The 26,348-nt window shown below is 36.5% G+C and overlaps 3 protein-coding genes across 3 annotated transcripts; all 3 read left to right on the top strand.

Annotated features, from left to right (window-relative positions):
- The first annotated feature begins 7,330 nt into the window (after positions 1 to 7,330).
- LOC112198397 (probable thimet oligopeptidase) lies at positions 7,331 to 15,012 on the top strand. The gene is made up of 20 exons (XM_024339510.2): positions 7,331 to 7,574; positions 7,664 to 7,785; positions 7,981 to 8,144; positions 8,248 to 8,338; positions 8,420 to 8,599; positions 9,168 to 9,248; positions 9,635 to 9,715; positions 10,396 to 10,488; positions 11,240 to 11,320; positions 11,396 to 11,558; positions 11,681 to 11,801; positions 11,891 to 11,963; positions 12,588 to 12,695; positions 13,277 to 13,374; positions 13,477 to 13,522; positions 13,683 to 13,779; positions 14,026 to 14,099; positions 14,175 to 14,279; positions 14,445 to 14,525; positions 14,647 to 15,012. Exons 1-20 carry the CDS (start codon positions 7,418 to 7,420, stop codon positions 14,755 to 14,757), a joined length of 2,127 nt encoding a protein of 708 aa, XP_024195278.1. The 5' UTR covers positions 7,331 to 7,417; the 3' UTR covers positions 14,758 to 15,012.
- Positions 15,013 to 16,744: 1,732 nt separating this feature from the next.
- LOC112197558 (serine/threonine protein phosphatase 2A 57 kDa regulatory subunit B' theta isoform) lies at positions 16,745 to 20,655 on the top strand. The gene is made up of 3 exons (XM_024338288.2): positions 16,745 to 16,974; positions 17,147 to 18,801; positions 20,026 to 20,655. The coding sequence occupies exons 2-3, from the start codon at positions 17,593 to 17,595 to the stop codon at positions 20,383 to 20,385; spliced, it is 1,569 nt and encodes a 522-aa protein (XP_024194056.1). The 5' UTR covers positions 16,745 to 16,974; positions 17,147 to 17,592; the 3' UTR covers positions 20,386 to 20,655.
- A 1,677-nt stretch (positions 20,656 to 22,332) lies between these two features.
- Positions 22,333 to 26,202, top strand: LOC112197475 (serine/threonine protein phosphatase 2A 59 kDa regulatory subunit B' eta isoform). Its single transcript, XM_024338170.2, has 3 exons — positions 22,333 to 22,678; positions 22,815 to 24,469; positions 25,361 to 26,202. The coding sequence occupies exons 2-3, from the start codon at positions 23,252 to 23,254 to the stop codon at positions 25,673 to 25,675; spliced, it is 1,533 nt and encodes a 510-aa protein (XP_024193938.1). The 5' UTR covers positions 22,333 to 22,678; positions 22,815 to 23,251; the 3' UTR covers positions 25,676 to 26,202.
- Positions 26,203 to 26,348: the final 146 nt, after the last annotated feature.

Here is a 26,348-nt window from a genome sequence, read left to right as displayed (position 1 = left end):
TTCTTTTCTTCTTCGTTTTTCTCCTCCTTTTTTGCCTTTCTAAATGTAATCAAACAACCAATATGATAGTTGAATAAAAAAATTAAAGAAAGCAAGAAAACAAATGCAGATGGTACGATAACAATGCCACATCCCTAATTTCCAATAACTTTATCTTGGATGATCCTTGGATAAGAGACATTCCTTTTGCACTCTCGCTTATTATCATATTTAGTACTATTGCTTATTATCATTTGGTAATTCACTAATTTGGACTTCCTTTTGCACTATTTTCTATAATTTTGTTTTTGATATTGATTGTTTTTTTAAAACTAAAAATCAATGAAAGCAGAATCAATGACCATGATTAGGCCTGCTCAGATCAGTCCGTCCCTAGACTTCACCACTACAATGGTTTGGGAATGCATGGCGGAGCAGTAGTTTCTAATCTAGTTACTGATGGAAGCAACAATTCCAACCTCCTTATGCCAATCATTTCCCTTTGGCCCCGTTTGGATGGCAGGAAATCATGATATGGAATGGGAATTAATTTCATTTTCCATGTAGAGGTGTCGTTTGGCTGTAATTAGAGATTGGAAAGGAAATAAAAAATGAGATTTGACTGAAAATTGACTCCCTCATAAAGCCTTAATTGAATTACCTAGTAATATGAGTGTGATAAAAAATTTAGCCAATTTCACCATATTTTCGAATTCAATCGAATTGGTCAACCGTCGTCATAATATGTAGAATATATATGCACATATTTTATATAGAAATATGAGAACTTCACACACACACACACATATATTTATATATATATAGAATATATATTTATAAACACACACACACACACACACATATATATATATAAACATTCTTATAGATATAGATATATATATATATATATATATACAAAAAAGAATATATGCGTGTGTTTATATATATATATATGTATATAGATATGTGTGTGTGTGTGTGCATGTGTGTGTTTATATATGTGTGGAAGTTCTCATATTTTTATATAGAATATGTGTGTTTATATAACATACATACATAATAGTTTACGGGCTTTTCTGGCCGGGTTTTTGCGGGTTTTTTGACGGGCCGGCCCTCTAACCACCAAGGCGGGATTTTGTGGACTTTTTAACGGGCCGACGGGCCTCCATCGGCCCACTTTCGTAAAATCATTATTATCTTTGTTTTCATTTGGTTTTTAGATTTCAATTTTTATAGAGGACAATAGGTCCCTCTCTCTCTCTGTAGTTTTTTCCGTGAAATCATTATTATCTTTGCTTTCATTTGGTTTTTAGATTTCAATTTTTATAGAGGACAATGGGTCCCTCTCTTTGTTTTCATTTGGTTTTTAGATTTCAATTTTTATAGAAGACAATGGGTCTCTCTCTCTTTGTGTGTAGTTTTTTCCGTGAAATCATTATTATCTTTGTTTTCATTTGGTTTTTAGATTTCAATTTTTATAGAGGATAATGGGTCCCTCTCTCTCTGTGTGTAGTTTTTTCCATGAAATCATTATTATCTTTGTTTTCATTTGGTTTTTAGATTTCAATTTTTATATAGGACAATGAGTCCCTCTCTCTCTCTCTGTGTAGTTTTTTTTCCGTGAAATCATTATTATCTTTGTTTTCATTTGGTTTTTAGATTTCAATTTTTATAAAGGACAATGGGTGCATGTTACCTTTTGATGATCAGGTTTGTAGTATGAATACATTTGGTTTCATTTGTTACTGAAATATGGCTAACTGTATCAACAGATATCGTCATTTCCCCTTTTTGTGATTTACAGATACCTTTATTAGTTATGATGTAGGAGATGAATTGGAAGTATCTATGAACCTTAACTATGAAATAAAATGCCAAACCTTTCAAATTAATGGATGTTTGAAGTAACCATTCTAAGTGCATCGGATAGGAGATGGATTTGGCCTTAAGGTACATCGATGATTTCTCTTCTTATCTATCGTAAATGGTGATGTTTATTGAAACCTTTCACTCTTAGAAATTTCATTCTGTTATTAAAATTTTATTTTTGATTTTTCAGGAAATCTCATGAGAGCTTCCATCGAGGATAAGATCTAAGGAGCTAGGAGAAGAGGACACCTGCCAATAACACTCTGTTCGTTGCCCTGATATGTAAATCATTATAATTTCTTCATAGTTATGCCATAGGCTAATCGCACCTATCGATCACACTTGGGAGGGAAAAAAAAAAAAAAAGAACAATTCTTAGGTTCACCCCTAGGGTGAATGAGCATATTCACCCCTATTGTTGATTAACATATTTTTATTTAATAATAATATAATCCAACGGTCCATATCTTAAATTAGCCTTTAAAGATCATCTCTGTAAAAAATCAATCTAATCAGAAATCTTTTAATTATCTAATTGAATCAAAAAAATGGATGGTTCTAACAACACTTACTACTATTATTATGAACCGTTCATGTATTTCATAGAAATGAATAACTGAAAGGTCTTCAATTTGATTGATTTTTTACAAAACTAATCTTTGTATTACGTTATACAACATGAATGGTAGGATTAGAAAATTATAAAGTTATTATGCGTTAATCGACAATGGGGGTGAATATGCTCATTCACCCTAGGGGTGAACCTAAGAATTGTTCAAAAAAATAATAAAGTTATTGGAAATTATGGATGTGGCATTGTTATCGTACCATCTGCATTTGTTTTCTTGCTTTCTTTATTTTTTTTTAGGGCTAAATACTAATTACTACCCTGTAGTTTGAGTTCAAAATCAATTCAATCCTTAAACTTTTAATTTAATCTAAAACACCCTTGCACTTTCAATTTTGATCTTATAGGTTCAATCTGTTAGTTTTCCATTAATTGTGTCCGTTAACTTACTAACGTGGCTCATATGGAGCCTATGTTTTATGATGTGCTGTTGATGTGCTATGCATAGTCAGTTTAAGAGTGAGTCCCACTATTAGAAATCTATCAAATAAAAAGTTTTTAAACAAAAAACTCAACTATAACTAGAACCCATTCCTCACCACCCATCACCTTCTTATACCCACCATCTCTCATCTCCGGATCTTGTTGGCCAGATTTATTCTTTTCCTTTTCAAATCGGTACCATGGCTTGGTTCTTGTAGTGACTCCTCTCAAACGCGATTTCTCGCGTCTCACTCGGAAGATAGGTAGAGCTTTGGCTCGGGTGCATGCACCACCTCCTTCTATGTTCTATTCTCACGGTCTATTGGCTCCACGTGTTCTGGGCTTCGTTTTCCTAGATTTGTTCTCTGAGTTATGGCTGCAAATCTCATGTTATGGTGCAGATTTCAACTGTGGGGATGATGATAAATCTGTGTTTAGATCCTCTATTTTTTTTTCCTTTCCATTTTCAGGGTTATTTTGATCGGGCTTTGGTGTAGGGGTCTCTTTTCAAGCTGCAATTTTGGAGTTCCATGTATGAATTCAGCTACGATGGCCATGGTGGACGTTGGTGGTGCTGGATTTGTGGCGGCTGAAGACGATGAGAAGTTTAGAATTAGGGTTTTCTTTTGTTTGTTGATTTCTGTTAGGCCTCCTACTATTTGTTTGGGCTTCGACTTTTGTGTACTTTTTTATATTTTCGGCCTTTTTTATTAGGTTTTGTATCTTTTATTTTAGAATGCCGACTAAATCAAGATTGATTGTGATTGGGGCCTAATAAGTACATCAGCCAGTCACAACGGATCTCTGTTTACTAGGCCTTTTATTGTAAGTTTATTCTTCTTAATGAAATTTTATTTTACCGACCAAAAAAAAAAAAAAAACTATAACTGGAACCTACATCAAAAAATTAACGAATTGGACCTATTACATTAAAATTGAAAGTACATGGGTGTTTTTGATGAAATTGGAAGTCCAGGGACTGAATAGATTTTGGACCTAAACTAAAGGGTAGTAACTAGTATTTAGCCCTTTTTAAAATTTATTTATTCAACTATCATATTGGTTGTTTGATTATATTTAGAAAGGCAAAAAGGGAGGAGAAAAAAGAAGAAGAAAAGAACACTTTATTTGTTTACCATCATGTCATTGATTGAGTTGATGTTGTTGTCATTGTTATGACTAGGAAATAATATGCAAGAGATATTGGAACAAAGCTAAACTTCTAGATATGAATTCAACATAGATGTTGTTTAGTATATTTGTGGACTCGAAAAGTGTTTAAAAGTGTTCACTGGACCAAGTATCCCATGAATGTTTGAAGACTCAGTCTGTAGTTGTTCATTTGGTTCATGGACCTGTCATATTACTGTTAAACATGGCTTGAATTTAGGCAAACCAAAATGAAAATATCCAGATATAAAAAGATACATGATTATGATATCAATTAACCACATTAATCCGATCGGTGACATACTAAAACAAGAGGAGGAACAACGTACTCAATACTTGAGATGCAAATGTCAAAGTCAAATGCATAAATTTTTATTAATTGATAGTAATAAACAAGCAGAAAGAGTATTTACATGCCTGTAGGCTCCAAAACAATATTACGCCTAAGATGACATGATAAATTTGATGCTTTTGAAAATATTGAGACTTGAATATCTCCCAGGTGTTCTTATATCTTAAAATTCGATGCAGTTTCATGAACTATAAATTTTTACCAACTTTGTTTGGTTCATAATACTGCATGCAGGCACTGTTTAGAGTTACGCTCTAACGCAGTTAGCAGTTGGCTTAAATTAAAACCAATATAGGGTAGTTCACAGAGATGAAATAGGAAATCAAATTAAGCCGTTATTAGATTGAAGAAGGCCTTTTTCATGCCTAGCTAGTCTTGATAAAACCGTCAAGATCAAAGGTCAATAAATCATGGCATGGGCCATAACCTACATTTCTCATAATATTCACCTCATGACATGCAAAAAATGGTTTTCTCTTTCACCACTTAATTAGCGAATAGGGATAAAGGACATAGTCATCATTCTCAATTCGCACCAACTCTATCCCTAGCTAATCACTATTTCCCTTTTCTCTTATGGTAATGGGGTCTACATACCAATGACGGAGGGAAGAAGGGGGCAACCCCATTATGATTTTTGTATGGGATAAAGATAAAAAGGACAAGTTCAGTGAGCAGGTCTGTACGAAGGAAAGAACAATCAATGTATACATAATTCAACAGTGCTTGAAGCTAGGAACATGACCACACACAGAAAAGAGAAACTTTACATATATATGGAGAAAGAGAAACTTGCCAAACAACATTATTTCTTTTGACACAAGCCATAAACGCTATTATTTTGCCAAAATGTAGTTCCAAAAAGAAGATGCAAAAGATGCGCGTGTGGGGTAAATTCTAATGAAATGAGAGGGAAGATTCTCGATAATGTCTGATGCTCATAGTCATATTGGTTGTAATGTTGAAATCAAGATCCCAGAGCTGGAAAACGCCGTTGACAAAATCATAGTATCCACCCTTCAAGCCAGCTTATCGTTCCCCACGGCCTCTCTAACAAACGGGTATATCAGTAAGTTCGCTAGTGACACATTCATGAGGATGGTCGGTGTACTGCACTTGTGATCTTGTTCGATAAGAGTATTGTGAAAACTACAGCACTAACCTACCCAATTGGGCCTTTTCCTTTTTCTTTTCCTTTTAATTAGTTGTTGTTTCTTATTGTCTTTTCTTTTCTAGATATTTTTTAAGGGTGTTTCAGTCACATCATTAAAAGATAAATTTGAACAAATTAAAAGTAAAATTTGAGTATTCTTGAATTTATGATGACTGAAGAGAAACCAAAGTTCACTATGAAATTAACTCATGAGAGATTGAAATTGCTTCTGTTTGTAGTTTTCTCATTATTACTCCCTGAATAATCCAAAATATCAATACTCATAAAAAAACGAAAAAACAAAAACCACCAAAGTGATTTGTTATAAATTATCTAAAGCAATAAGCTAACAACTATATTAATTTTTTTTTAAATTAATTCAAAAGTTAAACTAATAGTGTTAATATTAGTTCATGTCTTGCCGCGGGGCATTCTGCTATTTTCAAATTTGTCTTTTCTTCTCTCTCTCTCCCCCTTCCCCACCTTAAGGCTCTGCTCTGCTCATTGGCGAACCTCATTCAGCTCTGCTCATTGGCGAACCTCACTCACTCTTCTCCGACTCAAAACTAATTTCTCGTCTCTCTCACTCGATCGATCATGTAATTTAGACCTCTCTCTCTATCTCTCTGAATTTTCTGCACTTTGTGAACTCAAAATGTTACGTTTCATAACCAAACAGAACCCAAAATGAACAATATGTTCTTTACACTATGAAAAAGTTGAAACCTTTTTACCTCCCTATTGAAAGCAAAGCTTATTATGATGAAATTATGTTGCAATTACGTTTCATATGTTTCATAACCAAACAGAACCCAAAATGAACAATTTTTTCTTTACACTATGAAAAGGTTGAAACCTTTTTACGTTCCTGTTGAAAGCAAAGCATATTATATGATGAAATTATGTTACAGTTACGTTTCATAACCAAACAGAATCAAAATCACTATAAAAAAGTTGAAACTTTTTTACATTCCTGTTGAATGTTGCAGTTACGTTTCATAACCAAACATAACACAAACGCAAAGCTTATTATGATGAAACTTTGTTGCAGTTACGTTTCATAACCAAACATAACCCAAAAGAAACAATTTGTTCTTTACACCATAAAAAAGTTGAAACTTTGTTACCTCCCTGTTGAAATCAAAGCTTATTATGATGAAATTACACAACATATGAGTCATTGGGATAAAGGGCTTGTTGTGGTCGTTTTCGTGCGTCAAGGAGTGTGTCAATGATTCCTCTCCACAGGAGGCGAGAACGCTTATGACAAGGGGCAGACTTTCGTGACGGGCACTCTCCGTGGCACCTCCGACGGCACCACTCCAGTCAAGGTCAAGGCTCTGGTCGATATCACCGGATGAGTGAAGATCTCCAGCAAGCTCGATACCAAGCCCATCAAAGTCGATGTGAGCTCTCTTGCCGCAGCTATTGCAGTGGTGCTCTTCACTAGGATGGCAGCCGTGAAGATTGGTGAGTACATTCTGAGTACTGGCACCCTCGAAGGCGGTGACGGAGCTGTGTTCCTCCATCTAGATGAAAAGTGTCATCCACATCACAGTGGTGGACCAAAAAAGCCAAGTCGGGTCATACGAAATAGGCCAGGGTCCATATCCGGCTCAACAACCCCTGAATGTAAACAACCAAAGCCCGTGACAGCGACAAATGATAAGGATAGGCCTTTCCCCCATTTTTCAAAAAAATTAAATTTCAAATTAAATTAAAATTAATTTCAATAAATGCAATTTATCGTCCGGCTCATAAAAACTCGCCTCCCTTTTCGCCCCTCACAAAATTTCCCTCCCTCCCAATTGCCGTTTGGTAAGAGACCGAAACAACCAAACCGATGACGGAAAGTCAAGGCGGCGACGTCAAAATGCCGAAGCGGAACCACCGCCAGCACCGCCTAATAGCCGTCACCGGAGCCGCCGCTCTCCTCGCTCTCGCCGTCAACCTCGGAATCACCGCCTTCAACTCTCACAGGAACAACAGAAAGAAGAAAGGTTTCTCTTCCTTACTCTTTTTCGTTTCTCTTAGCTTTCCTCGCATCAGAACAGTCCTATTTGCTCAATTTGAACTGTGGAAGTTGCAGATCTTCAGGGCTCGAAGGTTCGAGTTACTCTATCGGCTTCGGAGATTTTGAAATTGGCCGACCGAGTCATTTCCAAGTCAAAAGAGGTCCACGACGCTGTGGCTTCGGTTCCGCTAGATAAGGTTTTGAAGCAATTCACTCATTTCAGTATGATACTCCAGCTGAATAGCTCATGCATTTGAATTCTGCTACGAATTTCGCTTTTGAAGCATTAGTTTGTGTTAAAAGTCTCTAATATTTCATGGAGGAAGTGGAGTTTCACTATTGTAGTGGTTAATTCGAGCTGCTTTTGTTTCGTTCATGGTGCATTTTTGCAGGTTACGTATATGAATGTTATTTCACCTCTAGCTGAATTGGAAGCGCAGCAATTTCCGCTCGTTCAGTCTTGCGTGTTTCCAAAGATGGTGTCTACTAGTAATGATGTTCGAAAAGCAAGCGCTGAGGCCGAGCGGAGAATTGATGCACATGTTCAGACTTGCAGGTATTGTGTTTTTTTCGGTGACCGTCTTTTATGTGGAGTGACTTGAACCGTGCATAGTGTTATTTTCAGCTTTGACTTTTCTGTGTGCGATGACATTAAACAGCATGCGTGAGGATGTGTACCGTGTTGTCAAAGCTTTTGCTACGAGAGGAGAGTGGGTGAATGCTGAAGCAAAGCACTATACTCAAGCCTTGGTAAGGAGTGAGAACGTTTTTGTGTTTTCAGTGTGTAGAAGAGTAAATGCTGGATGTTGATTCTTTCCCAATCAGTGACAGATGAGAGACTTTGAACGTAATGGGTTGAATCTTACTTTAACTAAGAGAGAGGAGATGCAGCGTGTGAGAGTCCAAATTGATGAGCTAAGCTTGCGCTATATCCAAAATCTACAAGAGGACTGTTCTTTCCTTGTCTTCACTGAGACTGAGTTGGCTGGGGTACCACAAGAGTTTCTCAAGGTATAGGATATTGTTCCCATCATTTTTAAATCGACCATATTGAACGCCGCATATGCAAGTTCACTTGGGTTGCATTGTGGATGAAGTTTCCCCAAACTTAATTTCACATTAATATATTTTTTGGTGCTTGTTTGCAACCAGTAAATTATTTAGGATGATACCTTCAATTCTTCAATGTTCTCAGTATCAAATTAAGTTTCTACCCTGGATTGTATCCGACAATGATAAGTTAATGATCACAAATTTCCTTTACTTGTGGATATGCTCATATTGAATTAGAAAAGATAGGAAGATATAAGGCAACATGGAATACCATTAGTCATAGGCAAGCTTGAAGGGTTAAACTCTTTTCATTTCCTTGCCAGCCATTTCCAGTACAATTCATTATGTATGTGTATAATCTTTTATTTTATATGTAATTTTTTGAAATATGAACTCAGTTAAATCATGTGCAAGAAAAATAGGTAACTAAGCTCATCATTAATTGATATACATGGTCATTAAATGAGTAACTAAGCTTTCTAGAATAAATTAGTTCAATTTCTGAACTAATATTGTACATGTGCAGAGCTTAGACAAAGCTGAAAATGGTAAATTGAAGGTGACCCTGAAAAGTCATCATGTGGCGGCGGTACTAGAACTTTGTGAGGTATGCTCTGCGAATTTGTTTTATGTTTCTCAGTACTGACAATAAGTCTCTACCTCTGTTTGTATTTGACAAAGATTAATTGATGATCCCAAATTTTCACTTGTGGATATGGTCAAGTTGAAGTAAAAAAGATAGGAATATATAAGCAACCATCTAATATCATTAGGCATAGGCAATCTCCAGGGGTTTTAGCTCTTTTCATTTCCTTACCAGCCATTTCCACTAAAAGTCATGATGTTAAGGTTCAAGATGATTATATTTGGATATGTTCCGTGAATGCCAGTAGCAAGAGACATTGAATCATTGATAATCCTTTTAATGTTACTTGATAGTTTCAGAACATCTGTTAGTTTACTCTACAAAATTAATTTTAAGCTCCTGTGAAGGTTGGAACAACAAGGAAGATGGTAGCAGTGGAATATGGAAAGAGGTGCGGAGACGTCAATCTTTGTATCTTAGAAGATTTGGTAATTATTGTGATTTTTACCCATTATCGTAATTCCAGTTTAATGATCAATCTTTGAATCCATCTGATCTGTATACGAGGAAACAATGTGTGTGAGTGTGTGTTATATTATATCACTCAGTGAGCCCTTAGTTTACTTCCTATATTATGAAGGCTCTTTAGAAGGTCGCTCTGTTTTATCAACTGATACCCTCTTTGCCCAAAGAAATTCACAATTTCCGAAATATTTGTAGTTTTTATATATGTGCCATGACTTTTAGATTACAAAGAAGCTATTAGATATGTTATTGGCTCCTTTCGGAATCAGTCTATTGCTTTTAATAGGGAGAAAACTTCTTGGAATTCATTAGCATGTCAAATTTTGGAAGTTTAAAGTTGTGAAGTTACAATATCAGTTGAAGGTTACACATTGTTAATTGGATACTGTAGTTGTTATGAGTTCAATGAACATGAGTCTAAAGTACTAAACGTTTGTTGTTGTAGCAATTCTTAGTAACTGGTTCTTTATGCATATCTTTGGTTCCCATAGTTAAGTGGTTTTGACTCGAAGATCTTCTAGAGATTATTATTAAATGTGGATCCAAAAGCTTGTTTTCTATTTGCCATTGATTTTCTGTGTCTCCCAACTCTCCTCACACTTCTGAATGCACATCATTTTATTCCAATGTTTTGATGGTTCAGGTCCATCTGCGCCATAAGTTTGCTCGGTTACTTGGCTATTCAAATTATGCTGACCATGCTGTTGATCTTAGAATGGCAAAGACGCCCGCAAAGGTTTGTCTGATCTTGCCTTATTGTTAAGATAATATGTGCAGTGGTAACTTGGTGAAGTGACATGAAGTCAAAAGAAAATTATTCATGATGCATTTGTTTTGTTCTTCTTTCTAAATTTTGTTGAGGATGGGTTAGTCAACTGGGGATATCTTAGCCCATTCTTCATGACTGACATGCATTATTTTTGAAGCACTACACTGTGTAAAGGATAAGAAATAAACTGTGTAAGTGGCCTCTTTCCCGTGAACCTTGATTCTGTTGACTTCTTTTCCACTAAGCAGAAGTCTAGAGATATGTATATTCTAAAAATCCCCTGTTTGGTCGATCCCTCCCCGAATTGGGAGCCGCTGATGTCATCCGTCATGTGTGATTCATCATCAAGGGGGTTTACTTGTATTCCCTTCTGAAAAGTGCATAGATCATTGGGATCATTTGGTTGTTGGTGCATGCCTTTTAGCCTTTTTGAGATACTGAAGGGACCTCAGGCCTTAGTTGACTAACAATGCCTAATTAAGGAAGTTTGAGTAAATTCTGCTTGAATTATTGGCTTTTCTGCTTTGTGACCTTTATGATATGGTCCTGCTTTAAAGTTTTATCCTTCTTAATGGCTTTATAAAGTTGCTTTAAGTAGCCTAGTAATCTTAGATGGTGATCAAAAGTATGATTGAGCCTCTGTTGTAAGGACCTTCACATTTGTGATCACTTACCCACACTTGTTTCTTTAGCTCATTTATGCTATGGTGATATCCAGGTTTTTGAGTTCTTAGAGGACATCTCCAATAGTTTGGCTGACTCAGCTACGATGGAGCTTTCTATGTTGAAAGATTTGAAGGTCAGAATGATTTTTGTATTTCCTCCTGGTTCGGCATATTTCATGGCTGATTCGTTTCTCTCTTATGCGGAATAGAAAAAAGAGGAAGGAGACTATCCATTTGGAGTTGAGGATCTACTATACTATGTGAAGAAGGCTGAAGAACAGCAGTTTAATTTTGACTTTGGAGCTCTCAAGCAGTACTTTCCGGTAAACTTGGTTCTATCTGGGGTCTTCAAGATAGTCCAAGACCTGTTTGGTAATTATTTGTTTTACTGTTTAGAGACTTCCTTAAATACTAAAAATAAAATCTGTTTTATTATATCCGTAAACTTATCCATATCATCAGTGATAGTTCAACTGCTATTTTATTTCGTGCAGGTTTAAGGTTTGAGGAAATTACAGATGCTGAGGTTTGGCATTCTGATGTTTCGGCGTATTCAGTTTTTGACCTGAGTTCTGGTGAACTGTTGGGTCATTTCTACCTCGATATGTACACAAGGTTAAGGAGAACTTATGTTAAAGGTTTTCCTATTCTTTTATGTTATAACTTGAGTTATGAATAAATGGGTTTATGTTGTCTTTGAACAGGCAAGAAAAATATAGTCATACATGTGTGGTGGCTCTTCAAAATGGTGCTTTATCATCCAATGGATCACGTCAGGTTGTGTCCTAATTTGTGATCAAACATGGTATCCTTGTAGTGTAGATTGATTGAGATGGAAACTAATTTTGTACCTGTAGTGAAAGTATATAATTGATTTTGGTGATGGCAAGTGACCTCCACCACCAATGCTACCACAACATACGTCAATTACTATTTTTTTCCAGGAAATGACTTGCTTCTGCATTCATTGAATTTTTTTCTTTGCATTGAAGCAGATGGTCGTGGGAAATTATTTTCAGGATGATTGATCTGGATTGTTTTGTCATTTTCTTGGTCATAATATGAATTTTCTTCTTTTTTTATTGCCAAAGTAAAAGTGGCTCTGAGTTGTAGTTCAGATATCTAATTGCCTGTCATATTCACCCAAAAAGAAATGTGCCTAGACAAGTTTTGGAGTATACTCTGTTGTAGTTCAGATATCTAATTATTTCATTAACTTATTATTTGTCTTTTATCTTGTGTTTTTAACTTATCATTTGTTTTCTGTAACTAGATCCCAGTTGCATTATTGATATTTCAAGTCCAAAAGGATGTTAGCGTTCAGATATCTAATTGTTTCGTTAACTTATCATTCGTCTTTTATCTTGTGTTTTTAACTTTTCATTTGTTTTCTGTAACTAGATCCCAGTTGCATTATTGATATTTCAAGTCCAAAAGGATGTTATCGGTCATCCTGCATTACTGCGATTTTCTGAAGTTGTGAACCTTTTTCACGAGTTTGGCCATGTGGTATGTTGTATGTCATCATCACATGCTTCCTTTATATAATTTCGTATCAGAACTTTTGTATGACAAGTGTGAATCATTGCAATTTAAAATGCTGCACGGTTGAATAGTAGTCAGTCACCTTCATCATTTGTGAGTCCCATCTTTACCAACTCAAAAACAGGAAATAATGCTTTGCCTGCCTCTAAAAATATTTTAACTAGGCAATGCGCTTGCACACACTGTGAGGTGGATGACATATGAAAGATGGTTGACATCTGAATCCTAAGAGCTACATGAGTGATAAAGGAGTTCTGCAGTGACCAGTTGTGTCTTAGTAAGGTGCAGAGATTAAGTTGACGCCTTTCGTACTGCTCCACAAGTAGAAATGTGCTGAAATGAAAATTTTGAGTACAGCTAGTAAATCACAGAAACAGAGTTTATTCTTCTAAGTCAGTTCTGGTAGTACAGATTAATCTAGATGTTGGATTTTGATGTGTGGATTCTACATTTTGAAACTTAGTATAGTTTCTAGTCTGATATATTGTGTACTGTGATATGTTGTCCACAAATAAAAGTTCCTTCTGTCAATATGTATCTCATAGGTCCAACATATTTGCAATCGTGCATCATTCTCCAAGTTTTCTGGTCTGGGTTTTGATCCAGACTTTGTGGAGGTTCCTGCTCAGGTGCTAGAGAATTGGTAAGTAAGGGATCATATCGTTCCCTTCTGTATAGACTTGGTCTACACTCTACTCTTTACTTTCACACTTCTTAACTCTTTATATTACCACCAAATTTGCAGGTGTTATGAAAGCTTCAGTTTGAAGTTGATATCCGGCTTCCATCAGGTGGCACATATTTTCTTTATTTGTTTGTTTTGTTTAACTAGCAGATCCTTGGAAAGTCTTTCCCTTTCCCCATATGGAACCTCTCATTTTTCAGTACCAATGTTTGCTTTTATTTTTTTCCATATTATGGAAAAAAATTGCTGGTATCTATTACTTGTAGGATATGACAAAGCCTATCAAAGATGAAATGTGCAGATCCATTAAAAGATGGCGATATTCCTTTTCAGCCCTCAAAATGAAGCAAGAAATTCTTTATTGTAAGTCCTCTTGGCCCTCAAAATAATTGGTTTTTAATTTTTTTGGCTTTCGTTTGGAAAAGGAATTCACATAGAAAGCTACATGTTGGCTACAATTTATGTTTGGAAAAGCTTTACTTCCTCAAATTTCTTTCCTTCTTTTTGTAAAGGTATGGTATTGGCTAGTACAATTAGTTCATTTAAGAATATGTCATGCAGATATTTCTCCTTATTTTGTCAAGAACGTAAAAGTGTCTGTATTGTCAGGTCTTTTCGACCAAATCATACATTCTGCTGAAAATGTTGACATAGTTGAGTTATTCAAGCATCTTCATCCAAGGGTACGTGGCTATATGCAGTTATTCCTTTGTAAATTTGTGTTTTGGGCTATTGATATTAACTATTTGTTTTCTCAGATCATGTTAGGTTTGCCAGCACTGGAGGGTGTCAATCCAGCTTCACGGTTTCCATGTAGTGCCATTGGTTATGAATCTTCTTGTTACAGCCGTATTTGGAGCGAGGTTTGTCAATTCTTCATTCTCGGAAATAGTCAAGCAACATATCCTTTACAAATTACTATAACAACTTTTGTATATAATCATTGCCAATGATCAACTTTGGAAATTTTATTCTAATCTTCTTTGGTTTATGACAATGAGTACTGATGCCCTGATTTCTACTGGTAGGTCTTTACTGCGGATATATTTGCCTCAAAGTTTCATGATAGTTATTTAAACCAGTATGCTGGCATGCAGTTCAGGAACAAGGTAACCCATTTCCTTTCCTCTTTTATAGGTGTCCATGTGTGTCTGGTGCTGATTTAGTTTTCTTTGCTGAATCTTTCATTTATTATTATTATTATTATTATATGACTTGTTGTCATTGTAGGTATTGGCCCCAGGAGGATCAAAAGAACCGATTGAAGTGTTAACAGGCTTTCTTGGGAGAGAACCATCAACTCAAGCTTTTATCGACAGTAGATCCCCATACAGATTGTGATGTATACATATTTTACTGGAGTTACCACCTCCATTCTCTCAGAATGCAAGACAATGCTCTCTCAGTATCTTCATGGTCTTGTTACAAGTAATGATGTTCGATTTCTCATGTTTATTTTATGGTCCCATTTTCATGCTAGAAAATGATAATCATCTCTTAAGTTGGTAGTATTTGTAACTAATCTTAAGTTGGTAGTATTTGTAACTAATCTTTATATAAGCAAAATGAATTTTGAACTAAGGTTAGGTCCAGACATGCTTTGTAGTTTTCGTCGCCCCAGAGTTTTAATTATCACTCTCTTTTGTCTAATGTAGTCATCTATTGATCAAAGACGACTGCACCAAGTTTTCAATCTTTGACATCTTCTTCAATGCTTCAGTGCATTAGTCTCGAATGTATTGTTATTATTGTATTCCATTATTGTATTTTGTTATATGTTTTTCATCTCTTATTCCCTTAACCACCGAAACGTGCTGGTTTAGATTGACCGGCGTTGTGTTTTCATTTGCATATAGAACTTTGTCAAAAACTTGCAATTTCTGACCAATTCCTTCTCCTCATGATTTGACGGTTGACGCCTTTTTGAGTTGAAGATTGAATATTCCTACGAAAGAAACCCTTTCCTGAAACCAAAGAATTAAGTTCCCAGTAGCATGAATACTGACCAACAGAATGGACAATTACATGACAATAATTTACTGGTCAATTAATTTTATCAACACTTTCTTGAAACACAGTGCTTTTCCCTTGCACATATTCTTTGCCCCTTGAACACAAGGGAAGGAATTGGCCTAAAGAAAAAGAGAATGAGACATCGAAAATTATATAATAATATTGTGTTTTTTTTTTGGTTGTCAAATATATTTTCTTTTATGCTTATATAGATAGAAAATTCAGTGATGTATCGGAAGAAAAAATGTGACATTGACGAACACGGTACATAGTTGGGTTTGAGAATCAGGGAAAGAATTTCAATATATGTCACCATTACTTTTCGTGAAGTTGTAGCTAAATTCTTTCATTTTGTTCAGAGATTCGATTACATGACGAAAGGGTAGGGTAGGAGACCGATACCTTCATAAATATATTTCAATTCTATGTAAGTAAATGTGCCTTGCCTACAGATGAAAACTCGAGTTACTTCGGAGCATCATTGGATGGTAAAATTTATTTTATCTTTGGGGTTTACCTAGGGCTGCCACTTGGTTTAGTAATTACCAAACCAACCGAATACCAACCGATGTTTTAGATTTGGTAAACCGATTTTTTGGTAACCAAGACCGATAAAACCGAAATAAAAAATTACCGAAAAAGTTGGTTTGGTTTTGGTAAATACCGAATCTACCGATTATCTAAATATTAGATTTATATACTACAGTTTTCAATACACATACATGTATATTAAGAAATAAACATAAAAACTTTTATAATAGTATGAACATTACTACATATACTACATTAATAGTACATGTATTTTAAGTAACCTAATCAAAGATGTTTAAATAACCTAATTTTATTGAAAATTACTTGAACTTGATGTCATATATACAAAAGAAAGCTATAATTAGTAGAAAATTACTTGAACTTGATGTCATATATACAAAAGAAAGCTATAATTAGTAGATAAATACAACGTTTATGACTATAAAATTCAAAAACCTAGTTTTGTTTATTCTTATTTATATTATAAAGAATTAGTTATTCTAAAGTTAGTAATACCGAAAACCGAAATACCGAATTTGGTAGATATAATTAAAAACTGAAAATTTTGGTTGGTAATTGGTAGCTCAATTTTGAAACTGAAAGATTTAGTTTTGAAGTTGGTAATATCTATAACCGATTCGAACCGACCGAGTGACAGCCCTAAGTTTACCCACTCCGGAAGCGCCCACAAGCAAAGCAAGCTGTCTATTTCTTTTTCCGACTGAAAAAGGGCAAAAAAAAGAAGAAAGAAAGAAAAAGAATAAAAACGACGTGATCGGGTTTTGTGTGGGTGTTTTAGTTTTGACTCGACTCTTCCAGAGGACAGAGCCCAGAATCAGAGAAAAAGAGTAGGGAAAGGCACCCACGCACTCTCTCTCTCTCTCTCTTTCAGTTTGACCTCAAGGCTTTGTTCACAGCAAAACAGGGAAAAGAATCAATCAAATATATTCAAAAAGAAGCAAACTTTCTCAGTCAACAAACTACAACCAAAAAAGAACGAGTCTTTTCATCTCTGTAAGCCTTTCTCTTCCTTATTTCCCATCTGGGTTTTCATCATCATCATCTTGCTGTCTTCTTTCATCTTCTTTTGTTCTGCTGAATTTGAATTTGAATTTGAATTTTCTAGAGCATTGTTGTTTTGGGAAGCTGCGGTTGTCTAATTTGTTGCTTAATCTGTTTTCATTAGGAGATAAAATGGGGGTTCTTGAATTCAATTTGGGAAGCTCTTGCTGATTTTTGGAGTTGGAGTGGGTTTTTGGTCATCTGGGTTTGTAAGTTTTTAGTGGAAATTCGAGTCTTGGTGGTGAGACGGTTAGAGATTTGTGGGAGTCTAGTTGTTTCTGTGAAAAGGGCATAGTGCTGATTGCTGAAGGAGGGTTTATCTTCTGGGAATTGAGATTCGGGCTGGGTGTGATTTGTGGTGTTAGGCTAGCGAGAGTCTGGGTTCAGTTTTCAGATGAGAATGGGGGTTTGTGGCCCCCTTGTTGCTTTGTTTTCAGAAAGGCAGACATAAAAGGTTCTGGGGTTCTTTTTGTTAATCATCATACCTGAGTGTTTTCGCCACTACTTTGGGAGTCTTTGATACTTGTGTTGTGCTTTTTGGAGGGCGACATTTTGTTTGGTGTATAAATTATGTTAAGACAGATATTAAGTAAGGTTTCCCGGAAGTCTTCTAAGCATTCTGAAAGTCGGGATGGAGGCCATACATTGTATTCGAATGCTCCCAACTATTCGAAAAGTGGTGAGCTAGGGACTAGCAAGTCTGGTAATGTGATCTCATCTGTACCAGCCGGTAGTTTTGTTTCAGATGTTGGGAAAAGTAATGGCAACAAGAATGCAAAGGGTGTGAATTTGAAGTTGAATGGCTTTGTGGCGTCTTCTTCTTATGAAGCATTGCCTGGATTTAGAGATGTTCCCAGTTCTGAGAAGCAGAGCTTATTGGTCCGAAAGCTAAACCTGTGCTGTGTTATATTTGACTTCACGGACCCAACTAAGCACCTGAAAGAAAAAGAGATCAAGCGCCAAACACTGTTGGAAGTAGTGGATTATGTGACTTCAGCAAATGGTAAATTTTCAGAAACTGTAATGCAAGAGGGTATTAAAATGGTGTCTGCAAATTTGTTTAGGTCATTCTCTCCGCAGCCACGGGAGAACAAGGTGGTAGATGGCTTTGACTTGGAAGAGGAGGAGCCTTCAATGGATCCTGCTTGGCCTCACTTGCAAATAGTTTACGAGTTCTTGTTAAGATTTGTCGCATCACCTGAGACGGATGCAAAATTAGCTAAAAGATATGTTGATCACTCATTCATTCTTAAGTTGCTTGATCTTTTTGACTCCGAAGATCCTAGAGAGAGGGAGTATTTGAAAACAATTCTGCACAGAACTTATGGAAAATTTATGGTGCATCGCCCTTTCATCAGGAAGGCTATCAACAACATCTTTTATAGTTTTATCTTTGAGGCTGAGAAACATAATGGGGTGTCTGAACTCCTAGAAATTTTGGGCAGTATTATAAATGGATTTGCTCTGCCACTGAAAGAAGAACATAAGTTGTTCCTTGTTCGGGCTCTAATTCCCTTGCATAAGCCAAAATATCTAGCAATGTACCATCAACAGCTATCCTATTGCATTACGCAATTTGTAGAAAAGGATTGCAAGCTTGCTGATACTGTCATAAGGGGTTTATTGAAGTACTGGCCGGTCACCAACAGTTCAAAGGAAGTATTGTTTCTTAGCGAGCTGGAGGAGGTTTTAGAAGCAACTCAGCCATCTGAATTCCAGCGCTGCATGGTTCCCTTATTCCGCCAGATTGCTCTTTGTTTGAACAGTTCTCACTTTCAGGTAGCGGGTCTTTCTATACTTTTTATGTTTTTATTTAATTTAATTTGTATATATGCATGTTTTAGTGCACCTATTCCTCTTGAAACTTACTCTAGTTCTGCAGTCATAAGAGTTCTCTGCATCATTTTATTGTAGTCCATGTTGACCATAACACATAATCAGGAGCATTTTCTTTCTGCATCACATCCTCAATTAAAGCTGTTTCTCAGATTCATTCTTACTTGGGGATTTCCATGTACTAAGCCTTAACTCATGTGTCACTGACAAAAAGGAGGGAGGAGGGGAATCCCCTTAAGCTAGTTGGACTTTTTTGTTCACTTTGTTAGTCTTCCCTCTGTTATCACTTTAGGATATCTTTGCTGGAAGATTTAAGTATATTGAGGTCTTTTGAAAGTTGTTCGTTCACAAACTTCCATAATTTGGAGATAATTGTGTTCCGCCACATTGGAATGGTTAAAGAAATTGAAATGAGACATTATAAGATACTGAGTAAGTGCAGCCAACTCCCGGACTGATATTGCAGTTTGTCAAGGTAGTTTGTGGCCTTTCTAATGTGTGGGAGGTGCAGTTTATGCCTGTTTGAGGTTGGGAAGAAAACTAGAAAAACTGAGTTTATAGCTTAATCTTTGTGATATCTCATATGGTCAAAGTAGTTGTCCTGCAGTACTTGAATAGTTTTGTTCAGTGCCTCACGGTTTTAGCTTTCTCTATGAAAATTAGTGTTGGCTGTTGTGAGGACTTAGAAAATTTCTTGGAGAACTTGGGTGCTTGTTGGATGTCAGTTTGGTTTGACATAGAGAACTTTAAAAGTACCATTTTGATTCATATTGCGTTCTGGTCTTATTAACAGATGTATGAAATAAATTGTGAACATGTTCCATGAGCATCGTTCTCTGTATCTTTTTTTGGTTTGGTTCTTGCAGGCTATACTCCTTTGAACTTAAATGGTTATGCATGTGAATTTTCTTAGCAGTGAATGAATTGGAATGAATTTTGACCGAGTCTCTGAAAGTTTCACACCAGCCAATATATATAGAATTTGATATTACTATGTATAAACCCTAAGCCTATTTATATAAGGATTTCTATGGTAAAGGTTTGAAACTGCAGAAATAAGTAGAACCTATGCTAATTGATTAGTTCCGTAGTGATGTTTCTTTGTAAATAGCTTCCTGAGCAGCTTTCGCTTCATGAATCTAATGCAACCAGTACTTGTTGTGTCAGGTGGCAGAGAGGGCTCTGTTTCTGTGGAACAACGATCACATTGAGAACTTGATCAAACAGAATCGTAAGGTTTTACTGCCCATTATGTTCTCTGCATTGGAGAAAAATGCTAGAAACCATTGGAATCAAGCTGTTCATAGCTTGACCTTAAATGTCCGCAAAATTTTCTATGATCTTGATCCCGAGCTGTTCAACGAATGCTTAGAGGAGTTCAAAGAAGATGAGTCGAAGGAGGATGAGGTAAAAGCACGACGTGAGGCCACATGGAAACGTTTGGAAGAAGTTGCTGCAAAGAAGGCTTTGAGCAACGAACCTGTGCTTGTTCGTGGCAGAGCACCTCTGCGCACTGCTTCACGTTAGCTGGAGAGACTGTTGACAATTCAATGACATCAATATTTTTTGGGTTGAAACGGGATTGGTTCAGGTGGAATACTCATGCTTTGTTAATTGCTATATGTATGATGTAGTTTTAGGAAAGGTAGGTTCTGGCAGATAACCAGTCTTCAAGAAACTTCTGTCTGCCGCGTTGATTTGTTTCATTTCTAAGTTATTTTGTAGCTGTTCTTTGTCGTAAAATTATATACAGGAGTCTGCAATTCTGGAATGCAAAGCATGATTATTCAATCGCTACATTAAGGGCTTGAAGACTTATTAGGCACTCTCCTCTTTTTAACGAAATAAATTAAATTCTGAAGATTAGGACACTCCTTCGGCCATTATTTCTGAAGAGTAGGCATTTATCTTCTTCTATAGTTTTATGAGTGCCGAAAGCAGTTTTATCTTTGAGAATCTTGGCATTTACCTGATCGTCAAACTGTCAATTAGACTAAGAAAAGACAGCCTTGTCGGCAAGAGTGTATAAAAAAGATACATTTTTGCCGATGAACTACGGTGGACAAAAATCTAAAAAGAAGAAGAAGAAAAGGTACACTTTCACAGACGAACAGTTAGCCTCTCGTGTTTAAAAGGGAGACACACCTTTGGCAACCAATGATAAGTGGGATCAAAGATTGAGTGGTTTAGCTTAGCAATTGAGTTTGTACAGTCGGAGACAAATGGTGTGGTTGCCATTCCATAAACCGTGAGGGATACTCCACCACGCATTAGAGGAAGAATCAAAGCTGTTGCCAAATGGTGAAGTTGAAGAAAAGATAACTGATCATCAGTAATAGCATCATAGTAGCACTTGGTACTGGAATTGGTACCGGTAAAAGGAACCTCCAAGTAACGTGTGATATTGGATTTCACTTCTCCCCAACTCAGTAGGAAAACTTGGAATATGTCATTGTAGTATAAGTCTTCAAGAGAGAGCTGGGCATCAATACTGAAAGCTCCAGCTCCAACTCCATCGTCGTTTTGATCGGCAAAAATCATCGGCTGGTTTCCTTTCAGTGGCACTGTGAGATGAGTTGTGTTCTTTTTTTACCTTGGTTAAAGGAGGTCAAATTCACCTAAACAAGCCTCTGCTTCTTGTAATAAGCCGTGACTTGAATATAATCATGTTGGATCGAATAGTCTTCGTTGGGGTTTTGAACCGTCATGTTTAGGTCTAGACTTTAGCGGAGGGTCTTGCTGTTTGTCGTGTGTAATGTGGTGGGTAGTGAAGTTGAACTGGCTGAGTGAGGTATGAGTTATGTCAAACTTAGCTACATCACCGGTTGAAGAAGAATGTGACCATAATAACAAAACCACAAAAAGACCAGGCTGAAACATCGTTAATGTATTTACAAAGAAAAAAAAATTATCACTGACATTATTGATGGCTTAATAGGAACCAGTCCGGTAAAAAGGAACTACTAAAAAAAATTGAACATGTGCTCATTTACGTACGAACAACTAATTCCTACTAAGAACTGACTGCCAATAGTTATATTGTTTGAGAAACTTCAATTGCTTCGGGACTCCACAATGTCAATTTGCAAAGATAGAATGTTTAACATCTGTAAAAGTTTTCACTTACTTTGTCTCCACCTTCTTGTGAAGTAGCGATATCTTCTTTATTAGTGTAGAAATTATTTTATCTTTCAGAATTTATCTAATTGTCAAAATATTCAGAACAATGAGTTTTTAGAATTAACGGAGACAAAATAAAGAATTAAGTTAAGATTAGATTAAAACAGAATTTACTCACTTCCAATGTAGCGAAAAGAATATTCAAGAGAATTCGAAATAAAGTGAAGTATGCAATGACGAAGGATTGTTGTTGCGGCAATGTTTGGGACACTCTCAAAACAATCATTAGCGTCCCAAAATAAGGTTGTGGTTTGATGAGTTGGCGATTTTGATGTTGCTGGCATTGTTCTTCCTACAAGGGACTCACATCGCACTTAAAACTTGTTTAACAAAATAATTTCCTTTAATCCAAACTGTGAGCTTAGTTATGTGTATTGGGATTGGAAAGTGAAAGCCTTCACCTTTTCTCTCTTTTCCCCAGCTTTTTTCATTTTCTCTTCTTTACCTTCTCTGAGACTGAGACTCACTTAAAGGTTTTAAACATAAACATATAATAAGGATTTGTGACATTGTCAAAAGTCTTGTCCTTCACAGGGCTGTTGTGGTCAGCTTGTCTTGTTCCTTCATATCTCTCTGACCCAAAGAAATTGAAACACAGAAAAAGAACCTTGCTTTCTTGCTTCTCTTCGACTCTGCTTCTGTAAGTGTCAAGCCTTCATTTTGGATTTCTGTGTTCTTTTGCTTTTAGCTTGCAAAGCTCTTTGCTTTTTCTTTTGTGAATTGCTCTTTTTCATTTGATCATTTCGTTGATGTGGGATGCAATCTTTGTGTTTCAGATCGCACCCAGATCGTGTCAGCCACTGAGCCAACTTGGGTAGCTGCTGATTTGGCAAAGCTCTTCAACGTTTGCTCAGCTGGAAGAAGATTAAAGATAAGAGCTTCTGGTGTGTTTACATGTTGTTATTTGGGACCTTGTTATTGGTTTTTGAATTATAAGGTGTTTCTGCTTCTGGGTTTGACTCAGTGAGTGTGTGAGAGAGAGAGAATGATACATCAAAAACAAGACTTTTGGTTGCTTTGATTATTGCTTCTGTGATTAAGTTTATGGAAATGGGTGTCTCTATCTGGGTTTTCAATTTCGAATAAGATGGATTATGTTGTTCATTGGTAATGGGTTGCTTGTATTGGGGTCTGACTCTTTGATTTGAGGTGTGGATAGGAGCCTGCTGCGTTTGATAGGATTTGTGTTTGTGGTCATTTTGTTAATCAAGTCATGATCAAGCAGATACTTGGTAGGCTTCCAAGGAAGCCCTCGAAGTCAGCTGACAATCGTGAATTAGGGGGTGCATCTGCATCTTCTTTAAATGCTTCAATCAGTTCAAGAAAGTGTGACTTAGCAAGTGATGGGCCAATAAACGCAAACAGCATACCTGTTTTGGACCTCGATGGTGCTTCGCGTTTTGCAAATCGTGGTGGAAGCAAGCTTCCCCCAGTTGTAAATTCAAAGCTGAATGGTAGTTCTGTGTCTGCTTCTTATGAAGCCTTGCCGGCATTTAGGGATGTGCCTGGCTCTGAGAAGCAGATCTTGTTTATCAAGAAGCTGAATTTGTGTTGCACTGTGTTTGACTTCACTGACCCAGCAAAGCATCTGAAGGAAAAAGACATCAAACGGCAGACATTGCTTGAGCTGGTGGATCATGTTAGTTCTGCCAGTGGAAAATTTAATGAAACTATCATTCAAGAGGCTATAAAGATGGTGAGTGTGAATCTGTTCAGGTCACTCTCTCCACAACCCCGTGAGAACAAGGTTTTGGAATCTTTTGATATGGAGGATGATGAGCCTTTGATGGACCCTGCATGGCCACACTTACAAATTGTGTATGAATTTTTTCTCAGGTTTGTTGCATCTCCTGAGACAGATGCGAAGTTGGCTAAGAGGTACATTGATCAGTCGTTTATTCTCAAGTTGTTGGATCTCTTTGATTCTGAAGATCCTAGGGAGAGAGAGTATCTAAAAACAATTCTGCATCGAATCTATGGGAAGTTTATGGTGCATCGCCCATTCATAAGGAAAGGAATAAACAACATCTTCTTCCGTTTCATTTTTGAAACAGAAAAGCATAATGGGATTGCTGAGATGCTAGAGGTTTTGGGCAGCATAATCAATGGATTTGCTCTTCCACTTAAAGAAGAGCACAAACTCTTTCTTATTCGGGCTCTGATCCCCCTTCACAAACCTAAATGCTTATCAATGTTCCATCAGCAGTTGTCATACTGCATTACTCAGTTCGTAGAGAAAGATTGCAAACTTACAGATACTGTTATAAGAGGCTTGTTAAAGTATTGGCCGATCACTAGTAGTTCAAAGGAAGTCATGTTCTTAAGTGAGTTGGAGGAAATTTTAGAAGCTACCCAGCCTGCAGAATTTCAAAGATGTATGGTACCCCTCTTCCGCCAAATAGCCCGTTGCTTGAGCAGTTCACACTTTCAGGTAGTGATTTGTGTCTTCAACTAGTTTACTGTTTTTTTCTTATGCTCTAAAATATTAGGCATGTTTGTACCTAGTAAGCTCTTTACTTCTTTTCATAAACAAATTCTGTCACTATCTGGAAACACGCTTTTGTGTGAGGGAACCTCTATCTTTCTCACCCTTGTGCCCCCTTTGCTTCTAATTTGTTGTTGTGTTAAGTTGGTAGACCCTATGTTAGTAACTCCAGATATATGTTTGTAAATCCTTGCAGTGTTGCATTTCCTCTTTCAACATTATTACTGGAAATTCACAGATAATTGCTTGTTTTGGACTGATGTAAGAGATTAACCTTAAACCTGGGATATAAGATTAGATATACATAAAATGTATCTGAGTCATATCTGCAGCTGCATATCTAGTTATCTAAATTTTTTTTTGGGGTCAAACATGTTTTCTGATGAACAATTCCAACTGGTGATCGACTGCTATGTGCTGGATTCCATTTTTTTTTTCCAGCTATCTTACTATCGCTATGAACAATTTGACTGATGGTAATGGCATAATAGGATTCAAATACTGGTATGCCCTACCGAGCAGTTCTGAATAATAAATAATGTAATTTGGAGGTTAATTGTTTAACGGGATCAATTGTTGACTCTATATTTTGTCATGGCTCAAGAAATATTTAAGAATATTATTTAAGCATAAGAAGAAAAAATCTTGGACTTGGCCTCAATTTCTTAATTGCCTTTCAATTTTTAGTTAAATTCCTCTCTTTTATATAAACTCCTGATTGAGAAGATAATAGTAAGGATTGAGATTCTAGTTTTGTTCTGATGAGTTCAAATGCCATACCCATCTGATCCTTCCTGAACCAAAACCTTGAGCTGAATGATGCTTTTGCTTCTACAGGTGGCAGAGAGGGCCTTGTTTTTGTGGAACAATGAACATATTGAGAACTTAATCAAACAAAACCGTAGAGTCATACTGCCCATTATCTTTCCTGCTTTGGAGAAGAATGGCCGCAACCACTGGAACCAAGCTGTACACAGTTTGTCGCTGAACATCCGCAAAATCTTCTCTGATGCTGATCCTGAGCTATTTGAGGAGTGTTCGCTCAAATTTCAGGAAGATGAAGCAAAACTGGAGGAGATTAAAACAAAACAAGAAACCACCTGGAAGCGCTTAGAAGAGATTGCTGCTTCCAAAGCTGTCAGTGGGAAGTAGCTTCCTGCCTGAACCCAGTCCAAACATCTTCAAGTCAATGATAGAGAGCCATATATTCTTGTAGCATGGCGGTCTGATACCTCTTTCTCACTGCTGTATTTAATTGTTCAGGAGGGAGTATCATGTGGTTGCGTGATTTGAGAGGTCAAACACTAATTGATGGGTCCATAATCTCATCTGTTCATCCCTCTATTTTTGGGCTTGCACCCTCATGTTCAGGAGACACTGTAGACAGCATTGAAGTTTGTGATTTTGGAGTTGCACAGATACCCATATGCAAGATACCACAGAACAGGAGTTAGAAGCTGCATTACATATTCAGGATGGTGAACATAGTGGTATAGTTGATGGTTGTAAAGGTTAACATGAAGAAGCTACTAAATATAGGTAATTCTATTCACTTGGAGTTTTTGTTTAATTAGTTCAAGGTACTTGTTGAAACTGTTTAGTCTCATTTCAAATTTCAATATGCCTCTATGTATTATAATACCCATCTTTTGGTCAGAAACTATCATTTTTGTGTGTGATCTTTTAATATACATATTGATTTATGCGCAAATGGCTTTCAGTTGAATATATGTTATTATTCGTCTACTATGACAAGCATGTTTCTCTCTTATTTTCTGTTTCCTGACCTAGTACATCATCATGAATTTGCTGGCCTTTTACTTAC

This window comes from Rosa chinensis, chromosome 4 (assembly GCF_002994745.2).
Source record: "Rosa chinensis cultivar Old Blush chromosome 4, RchiOBHm-V2, whole genome shotgun sequence".
NCBI classification, from domain to species: domain Eukaryota; kingdom Viridiplantae; phylum Streptophyta; class Magnoliopsida; order Rosales; family Rosaceae; genus Rosa; species Rosa chinensis.
Note: the sequence above shows the minus strand (reverse complement) of the source record. Positions and strands in the feature narration are given on the sequence as shown.